The 10,604-nt window shown below is 44.6% G+C and overlaps 1 protein-coding gene across 2 annotated transcripts in view; it reads right to left on the bottom strand.

The window, feature by feature from the left end:
* Positions 1-4,327: 4,327 nt before the first annotated feature.
* Positions 4,328-10,604, bottom strand: part of LOC135377970 (uncharacterized) — a 41,484-nt gene continuing 35,207 nt past the window's right edge. For both annotated transcript variants that reach the window (XM_064610757.1, XM_064610756.1), the window contains exons 14-15: positions 9,770-9,913; positions 4,328-7,037 (exon numbers count right to left, since the gene is read on the bottom strand). In XM_064610757.1, the coding sequence (XP_064466827.1) occupies positions 6,957-7,037; positions 9,770-9,913 (225 nt within the window). In that variant the 3' untranslated portion in view covers positions 4,328-6,956. The remainder of the gene's footprint in view (positions 7,038-9,769; positions 9,914-10,604) is intronic.

The raw sequence follows: 10,604 nt of genomic DNA, 5'->3' as shown, positions 1-10,604 counted from the left end.
TTATTTATAGTGCATATCTTGCGGCCTTTGCAGCAACGGATCTGTGCAGCGTGGAGTGTAACTGTCAGGTGTTCTCTCACGTAGCTGCGACTCTCAACTAGACCACAAGGTTCGCAATGGAGGTACCAATGCCGGCAACTTCTTCCAGGCTGTCTGCGGACACCGGAAAATGTCTCACAAGATACAAATGTCTTTCTCCCGCGTTACGAAGATTGTGTACGCTGCCGAAAGGGATTAATTTCAGGCGAGCTTCTCCCCGTGGTACCCCACCCTGTTCGAAAAGAAGAGAAAGACGTCACCTAATATACCTGCAAAAAGGGATCAACCAAGCGCGTGATCTGCGGCGCAATTCGATCAATTACCTGCGCTCCGCCCAAATATTCGAATCCTGCCGGGAGTAATGCAATTAAGGAGAAGGCAAAGAACCCTAAACAGCGCCCAATTTCCGATTTACGGAATGTCCTCCATAATAAACCGTGTGGTCGCCTTGAAGACTTTAAGAGACGCGTCAGGGGCAAGAATGTATAGGGGCCCCAAGGAGAACTGCAGCAAAATGTCAGCTTCAAGACTATGACACGTTGACCCCGCTGTTGTTGAAAACATGGGAGTATAATAAAATATTGCACAGTGAAAGAGGGCTATGCTAAAGGCCGTGTACGCGATGGGTTGATGATGTCCATGATTCGCCACACGTGCGTTGAGGCTGTCCATGTGTGTATCATACACCCCTGCACCAGAATGTTTCTGAGTGCACGTGCAGCATGTAACCACACAAGCGTAGGCGGACTCACCTTACGCGTAAATCTGCTCATAATTATATTATTCTTATCGTCCGTTGTTAGACAAATCTACTAGGTCTCGTAAGTTCACGGTACAGTGTGTAACGCAAAACAAAAGCAACACCGTAACGACTGGTTACGCAGTGTAATTTGAAAGATTAGGACTCGACCCAACTTTCCGTAGGAATTGGTTCACATTGCGAAAGAAGTTGCCGGTGTAGATTCCGAAGCACTGACAAAAAATATCTCAAAGACGGGAATTGGGGTATGAAGTATAAATGTTTTTTTTTTATTATTCCGTGTTAGCGCCGCGAAGCAACTGTGGCTATGAGCAGCGTACAGATGGAGAGAGGACAGCAGGAAGGAGTGGGGGGACGGGGGGATTAGTATGCGTCCTGGGCCGGCTTCAGGGGGAACTGTGCCGACATTCGTCTGGAAGGTGTCGGAAAACCCAGGGAAAATCTTAGACACCACAGTCGGTGGTAGGATTCGAACCCACCACCTCCCAGTCTTCAGCAAGACCTTGGCTACCACCAATGAGCGGGGCGCCTTAACCCGCTGGGCCATACCGCTGGTAAGTCTAAATGTAAATAAGCTTTAATATGCGCGCTATCTGTGAAAGTGAGACAGCCCTTTATTTTCGTGCACACGTGTTCACGAGATCCTTGCGTCATTCATACAGTTGTTCTCCGTGCAAGGGCCACCACACTATCTGTTTACGCTACCCATGACCGTGGGGTGACGAGTTTCAGAAATGCCTGCAAACAGAGTCTAAGGTTAGAGTTCTGCGGCCAAACTACTCAAAGTCAAGTATTGCCTTTAAACACATTACGCTAGGTCAGCGACCACTTCACAGGCGTTGTGGTATAGCAGACACAGATTTAGGTAAATGAGGAGATACATTTGAGAGCTTCGAGTGTTTTCACAAGACACTCTAGGTGAAGAGCTGCTGAGACCGCGGTAAGGTATTCTTTCTTTTGTAGCACGATAATATTTCACTGAGGCATAAATGCTAATTCTCTAAGGGCATTGGTTATCATGAACAACGATGGACTGTCAAGTGACCCACTGCTCAAGACGCTTTCATTTTTGTCTAGGGTGTTTTTCTCAGGACGGGAGATCCCGGAAATAACGTTGTTGCTATCGGGCAGCCCTGAACTCGGCCCTGAAAAGGGACCGTAAATGGGACTGCCTGACGGAGATAAGGTCATCCGATAAAGGGTGTTTTCCCGTTCTTCGTGCACAAAGGGAATCCCTCTCGCTATGCACGTGGAGTTCGCGTGGTCGGGTGATTACGACTGATAGGTACACGCTACGGACAAAACAATGTATCTCTCCTACGTTTCATCTTTACAAAGAGCAATGTCCAGTCTCTTGCTTACGAGCTTTCCACTTGGTAAACAACCAAGTGCTAATTACGCCATTAAACGGGAGCGTAAGGACACGGCTTCTTTTTTTTTACTGGATGCATGGCAAAACCAGAAAAGTTTAAGAATATATCCTGGGGCTGGATGGTCCGTGCTTACTGTTCAATACAGCACTGCCTGTTTAAAAGATGTTTTGGTCACCTTGTTCGGTTACTGTAGAATGACACTAAAAACATAACCTCGCCGCAAAACGCAAACTGATCCATTCACAATATCGTTCTGGCGTATTGCTCCCATGATGTTGAGAACATGTGGCGTATTCCTTCGTGCTACAATTCGTACACATGGCAACTGTCACAAAGAAGAGCACATTCTCAGCAAATCAGAAGCTGTATCATTTTACATAACGGCTGGCCCTGAAGTGTTATGCGTTTACCTTCAGTTGTGCAGTGGAAAGCACAAAGACCGTTGAAGTATCCTGTGGTAGGTATTTTATAACCGAAAGGCAAATAACTCGTTTACGATTGATAAAGGCAGGCACCTTGCACCTGTCTGCCCAAGAGAACTACGTTCCAAGTCCAGGTCCTTCACTTAGAGTAACCTAACATGTGAATGCTCCTTTTAAGCCAGAGCCACATTTGAATGAAATAATCTTAGTTACGAAATTGTAAATGTGCCGACTGCTGCTAGTTTTATTGATACTACCGAGTAATGGTCAATTGACGACGCATGCGTCATTGTGTGTACACTTTGCTCAATGTATTCTTGTGCGTAAGTGCACGTACGTCTATATTATTATATGTTGGTATTTATTGTGTTCTACTTGGTGTGTTCTTGTTTTTTCTTAACGCCTTTTTTTTTTTTCGTCCTTGTAACAGCCCCAAATGGAGCTAACAGTACGATTCAATAAATCACCAACTTCACAATGTAACTGTTACATTATAACTGTAACTTACAATGTAACTGTAATAATGACACCACCATTTTATTGCACCCCCCCTCCCCCCTCCCCCCGGTGCTTGCGGTTCTGGTTAAACTACTGAATGCCGCATAATGCACGAAAAGTAAGAGTGTGTAGAGGTTGATCTAGTGTAATTCGGTGCCACCACAGCCAGAGGTGTGCTGGACCTATACTCATCTCAGAGTTGTTGTTGTTGTTTCCGTCCGTGCTGTGTAACTTCGGCAGGTGTCACATTTCTTCTGAGATACAAAATATACAAAATGCTTCTGGATATGCAATGCTATCATCCTACTGATTCCCACGCATTCGATAGTGGACGTGGACGATGAGGAGCAACGGCACGTTTTCGCAATGAGTCACAAGGGTTTATCCTGCGCTATCTTGCGGATATGTGAGTGTTTCTGACGCATACATTCGGTGTATTTCTTCGGTAGGGGACGAACTGCTGTTACCAGCGGCATGGCCGGGCGGGTTAATGCGTCGCGCTCGTTGGTGGTAGCCAAGGCCGTGCTGAAGACTGGGCGGTGCTGGGTTCGAATCCTACCACCGGCTGTGCTGTCTGAGGTTTTCCCTGGGTTTTCCGAGACTTTCCAGACGAATGTCGGCACAGATCCCCCTGAAGTCGGCCCATGACGGATACTAACCCCCCCCCCCCGTGCCCCCACTCCTTCCTGCTGTCCTCTCTCCATCTGTCCACGTCTGTATGCCGCTCATAGCCACAGTTGCTTCGCGGCGCTAACACGGAATCAAAAGAAAAAAAGAACTGCTGTTAGAGCAACACAAGGAAGCTTAAACTGGTAGGCAGAGCAGGCATCATTCAACTTGACGTAGCTAGAGAATCTAGCTCTTCTGACACAGGACCACAATAGTGCTCCCTTTGAAGAATCCAGTATTTGGCAATCATGTCATATTTGAAAATGAATGCAGCTACTCAAGATGTTCCATGATGTGGATATGCGAAGAAGTGCCTTACAGCCATCAAAGTTGATGATGATGATGATGGTGATGATTCTAGTTCTAATGGCGCACGGACAACTAAGGTCATAGTGCGCCAAAATAGTGGCGTCAAAGCTGATACCGTGCAGCTTTTGTATTGGAAACACGAATGTTGCAGTAATGGTACTCCGCCACCAGAAAACAAAACTTCCAAAGCAGCGCAGCTGCGCCACTAGGGATGACACATTCTAGTGCAGTATACTCTCTTACAGCATTGTATGGCATCAGGTTTTGAATAGTCCTTTACTTTATTCATCAAACTTTTATATTCGACATTTTTTCATTGTGGAAAAAATAAATAAACCTAGGTTTTATGCAATACACAACAGTCATAATCAGTTCAAGATGTAGTTCAACAATGCACAAGGAGAGACGCTCACATTTCACTATCTTGTCTCTGTTACAAATTCTACAGTGCTCCGCATTGAAACTCTGCTGGAGTCCTATGTTTGCATGCAGAATGATACAAAACAAGGCGCCGCCAATGAATGTGGAACAGGCGTATAATAGAGCAACGCTTTTATTTGATTTCGCTTTGACCATTATCTAGAGAAAGCTTTTGGACATTTCACGTGATTAATTTTACGAAATTAATTTACGCCGTAATCCTTATCACAGTAATTGCATGAAATACCTCAGTCACAAATTTGTAGATGGAGGCACTCGACACTTGGTTCTCCAGTCTCCTCCTATACCGACTAGCAGCAAGCATGCACAATAAAGAAAACGCGTGCTAGTATACCAAATACAGATGGATAAAAACGCTGCACGGCCGCTGAATGCGGCACTGCCGTGTGTTTGTGTGCATCTGTGTTTTTTGTTTTTTTTTTCTAAGCCAAGCACTTTGCGAAATGTTCAACACCTCACCCTCACATACTCCCCCGTTAGGTCATCGTGCTGTTAGGTCTTCCCAATCGTACTGTGCCACTAGATCTAAGGTATGAAGCGTATTGTTTAAATAAACTGTGTAAAGAAATTAATTTTCTGTATATACAGCCGAGCCTCGTTAGTATGACACTCGTTAATACGACATCCCCGCTTTATGATCCTATTTCTCGGGAACCGTTCCCTCCCAATGGACTCCGCAAGTAACTCTTGTTCGTTAATATGACATTTCGTTTACATGACAATGACTGGTATTTTCAGCCCAACTAGGAGGGGACAAGTGTATTTTACTCTCGTAACTATATGACCATTGCTCACTGAACCGGCGGTTCTTCTGGCTTATAACGGATAAAACGCAGGCACGCTTTCGAGTTGACTCATGATGCCGATGTCTGACGTGCTTACAAGAGCAGTGTCCTTGGTCATATTGGCCAGTCATATAGCATTCATCGAGTACTATGTCTGAAAAGAAGCTCAAAGGAACGGAGCTGACTTCCGGAAAGAAGAAGTGGATATGCCTCAGATTGACAATTGCACTAAGCAAATTTATAAGAAAAACTGTTATACATTCTTCTAAAATGCCTCATTTTTGTATTCTCCTACCAGATTTGGAAATTTTCTACTTTTCGAAGCTTTCGTAATCGGTATGGTATATGACTCGTAACACACGTCTACGTTAATATGACAATTCGCTTTATGACCAAAATTTGCGGGAACTGCCGTGGTCGTATTAACGAGTTTCGACTGTACATCGTTCGTGTCTACACTGACGTTAGATATATCGATGGACCTAGCGGCAGGATATTGACAGTAGACGCCTCAGAGCGTTGGAGAGGCAAGCAAATTTAATCTCACGAACTGCAGTGAATATAACTTTGCCAATTAATTACCGAAATTCCTCAAAACTTTCCTTCCAATGCCCCGCGGCGAGCAGTAACACCTCGCAAGGTGATGATTACAATGCAGTGCATCGTGATGTTACTTCCTACAAATAGTTAGCGTTCTAATGTTGGTTTTCTGCTTCACTGATGTTCAACAATTACTCTTTTCTGCCAAAATAAATTCCAAGATACCAAATGCGGGGAGTTGACACATGGAGCACGCTCGTGGTCTAGACCTTGTCATGAGGTCACCTAGATGTCGTATCCTTGAGACTGAGTCAACAGAACAGACTTACACAACGCCCACCGACTCAAAACCAGCAAAAAGCAGTAGTCTTTGCAAGTTTTGAGTCGGTGTGCGTTGTGTATGTGTCTTGTGTTGCTTGAGTCTCAAGGGTATGACACCTAGAGGAAGTTTACACCAGCTGGTTTGCATACTTTTGCTTTCAACGTAAATGTGGCGCATCGACGTCAGTCCTGTGCATATGCCGCTCTTTCTACTCGTTCTCGATCATCGGCTGAAGTACGCAGTCGCTTTTGGAGACACTGAGCTTGGCAAGGCGTTCATTCTCAATCAGCACGAGATACAATGCCCACTTGCAATGTTCACTAACTCGCTTCTTGCTTTACCTCGATTTCGTTATGTTAAGGGAAGAGTCTGAGGACGTAGTGTCGCCGATATTTCGAACAGAGGCTGCTCTTCTTCTGGACGAAAAAAGTCTCTATTCGAAATATCGGCGGCTCTTCCTGAGGCTCCTCCTAGAACATTTCCTCATCAGTTTGCTGGATCTTCTACCTTTCTACGATCGATTTCGTGGGTACTTTTAGCGCATAGTTTTGAAAATGGGACTTCCGAAGAGGGTTAAGCAATGTCTTGGGACCAATGAAGCCATGTTTCCCGAATAGTAATTTTACTTGTCATTTTACTTACGTGGTTTTGTAACTTGTTCATGTTATTGCGAAAGTGGCATGTACACAAGCAAGTGGAACTCCATAACGAAAAAAAGTATGGATATTGTTTCTTTCTCGCATCCATACGCACGCTTTGTTTCATTTTCACGTTATTTGTGTATTTTGAAAACGTACGTCAATGGCAGTAGTTGCATTTAGGGTGACATTTCACCCCATTAACTCCACATTTGCATCCAGCGCTTGTATCACCTTTGCCCTGAAAAGAAAAAACGGAGATATTATCTGTCACGTTTGAGATAATCGACTGCGTGCTTCAGTTTGGCCTTAGTAACAGACAGTGTACTCTAAGAAGAGAACTTCACCGCATAGCACACTCAAGGTCAATCAGCATTCACAATGATATTCACAATATAGTTGATAGTGTTGCAAGTGTCGCCAAAAGATTATCTTTGTTTAATGCACATCCTGAACGTCTTGTGAGTGGGGAGGCACCACCTTGCGATCAAAGTGGGCTTTATATATATATATATTGTCGTGACGACGCCCACTCCTGTGTGGCCAACAACGGCGAGCCGATCCTGCCATTACCCCCCCCCCCCCCCTCAGTTTTTAGAGTGTGCGAATGCCTTCGGGGCAGCCTTCGTCACTTCTATACTACACCTTGCGAAACGCATAGGCATTGCAACGTAACTGACAAATCCGGTATCGTCTGACTCTGTCGGGCATAGTCGAATAAATAACGTTTGGTTCGAGCCCTCCATGATCCCTCGCCTGTACACGGCAAATGTTACATCTCAGCGAAAGCGCTGCTGTGAGGAGCTAGAGAGATGGACTGAACTATGCGCAGCACTTGTAATGCCATCTGTGAGAGGTGTTTCAAAACTCCTGAGATCGGCAAGAGCCCGTCGTTTCTGCAAAGCCCGTTGATGCGGTGACCATAGGTCATAGGTGTTGCAATAACTGTTTTTCTTTTCACGTAGCTCTGCCCTTGCAGAGTTTTACCTACTTTCATGGCCGTACGCACTACCGACCTTTATTCGCATATGTGCAAAGTTTTAAAGTCGTATAAAGGCGTAGAATTTCTCGCAATGGTGTGTGGACGAGCCTCGTGCATTTATGTATTGTATTTCCGTGTAAATACATTGTCAGAATAGTATTTATATTTATATTCCAATACCATTTTCGAGTGATTATTTCTATAAATACTCTGTAAATACACGTAAATATTTAACAGCGCCTGTAACAGCTATTGGTTCTCTGGTATTCCAGATTTTTTAATTGCTGTGAGCTCATTACCACATGCGGCTTATATCGCGCCTATAGTGTAGTGTTTTTTTCTTGTTTTTTTTTTTTGTTGTTGTTGTTGTTGTTTTTTTCTGCGTCTTATTCGTGACGCTGCCCGCTTCCAGCGTGGCCAACCACGGCGAGCAGTTTTCATCTTCACCACACCACCACCACCACATGATGGGGAGTTCTCTGATTTGAAGGTCTAGCAGGCGATCGTAAATGTTGTCCAAGTCGTGAAACCCCACACCGGGAATCGTTAGGATTGCTTTGTGGTAGGTCTTTTGAAAGGAACAAAACCACGGATATGCTGGAAGGCGATCGTCATTAGTGTGAAACAATAAGATGTAAAACACATGAGGAAAGTTCAACCTGAATTCTAGCAGCCACGCAATGGTACTCGCCATCAGCGGACACATTTTACCATGTAGGGTAAGGTAGGGCAAGGTGAGACACGGGGCAAGACGCGACATTTTTTGCTCGACGCCGTCTGTCTCAGAGACGCTTTGCTCCATGTGCTTGACATTTTACTCATAGGTGGCTCTGCATGTCTGCTTTATTGTACGTGAGAATTGCACGGATTGGTTTATGCGTTAAAGAGAGAAAAAAATAGGTGACTTCTGCAGGGAATGTAGACCGGCCAAAAAGGCGCGTTTTTCTTGTCATCTGTGCAGCAGCGTTTCGCAGGTTTATTCTGTCAATGTAAGTTCACATCCCATTTATTTATTCATTCATCTAGACATATGCCGAATATGGGCACTCTTGCTTATCCGGTGTTGAACAGAAAAATTAATGCATCCGATGATATGCATGGGGCAAAACGCGACAATTTAATGTAATTTAAATTTAATGCAATTTAAATTTAATCTAATTTAGAAAGGGTAAGTCAGCTACTAGGTGGCTTTATGCTTGTTCCTCAGATATTTCTTTTTTGCATATTGCTTAGGATTTTCCAGCAAATTTTCCTGTTTCCTAGGATATTTCCAGCAAAGCAGAAGCGCACGCAAAATCGAGCGACCAGCGACACATCAGACTGGCGGTGCCTTGTTTGCAAAGGACGGTGGAGCAAAATAGCACCGGGTTCTGTGTGGTTTTATTGAACATCATGTGGGCGGTGGGCTCAAGCGGGTTGTGTAGGAGCCCACGGGCTTTACTTTGTCTGCTTGGATTGCAAAAACTAATGTGTATAGTTCATTACCACGGAGTGTCTCATCTTGCCCCACGCGATGTCTGGTCTTGCCCCGAGGGTTGGGGCAAGATGAGACAATCTGCATTTTTGAATTTCTTGTTTTGTGTTTATTTTAGACCGGCTACGTCCGTTCTGCATTTATCGTTCAGAGGCTCTAAACCCCTGAGAATGTCCCTATGGATAGTTTTTTTTAACAAGAAAAATAAAAAAAAATCATGTTCAATTGCAAATTTCTGTTTCATCTTGCCCCACCTTACCCTGCTAGCCGAGACTTGCGTGTAGTAACATTCGAATGGCATCCATCGTGTAACATGGGTTGAAGGGATGTCATCTCGAACGCAATGTGAATTATACACTCTTCAACTAAACTAAAGGACCGCAAATATGTAACTAAACCCTGTGCGTTTTACGGCTTATCGCACGAAACGCTGTAATGTTGGTTCAATCAAAGTCTGTATTGGCAATCGGTGAGTAGGTTGCTTCCACGTGCAAAGAGGCTGATTAAGCGAACTCACATTTGGCCCCCAACGAGGTCCTTTCGTTACCCAGCATATTTCTGTCTGGCAAACGGAGCACTTCAACCAATCACAGCCCCACTTCTTCATTACGATCACATGACACTGCGGGCAGTGCATCGCTTGTCCGGCTGTAACCATTTCCTGAAAAGGATCAGGCGCAGTAGTCAATTATAGAAACGTCAATGTTAAAATCAACAAAGTGCTGTCGCTCGCGTATATGCGTCGTTTTGTCATGTTTGTGTTTTATAAGTGTTCCATCGCCAAAAACGTTTCTGGCCATTACAGCTTAATATACATATAATGAAAATGAGATCGAAAATGTACAACTAAAACAGAGGACTCCAAACGAACAGCCCTCAAATCACCCTGATTTTTCACACTCTGACGTCCCCTCTGTCCCCCGCTTCTTCCTGCTGTCTTCTCTTCATCTGTCCACGTCTGTAGGTCGGTCATAGCCACAGTTGCTTCGCGGTGCTAACACGGAATCAAAAAGACACTCTGACGTCACCAAGGGTCGTCATTACTCTGTGAGAGACTAACAGAACAATTGCCCGCTCGTTGTGTTTGTTCACAACGCAAACAACGAGAATTGTCCGAGGCATACCACAATTAGGGACGACATTATTGTTTGAATTCGTTGTGTTTGTTCTTTCTGTGTTTTATGGGCCTCAGCTGAGTTGCTTGAGAGAGAGAGAGATGCCGCCCGCCTCGATTTTGCTGTAGTCTGTGCTAGTGAGACTGGGCGAAGGGGTAGTGATTACTCCATATTGATTCCATTCCCTTGATGATTCACACCTTTACCGTTATCGGGTGATAATCGATTGGAGGAAGA

The sequence above is a fragment of the Ornithodoros turicata genome, chromosome 1, assembly GCF_037126465.1.
Source record: "Ornithodoros turicata isolate Travis chromosome 1, ASM3712646v1, whole genome shotgun sequence".
In the NCBI taxonomy this organism is placed as follows: Eukaryota; Metazoa; Arthropoda; class Arachnida; order Ixodida; family Argasidae; genus Ornithodoros; species Ornithodoros turicata.
The sequence above is the reverse complement of the archived record's forward strand: the minus strand, read 5'-3'. Positions and strand labels throughout refer to the sequence as shown.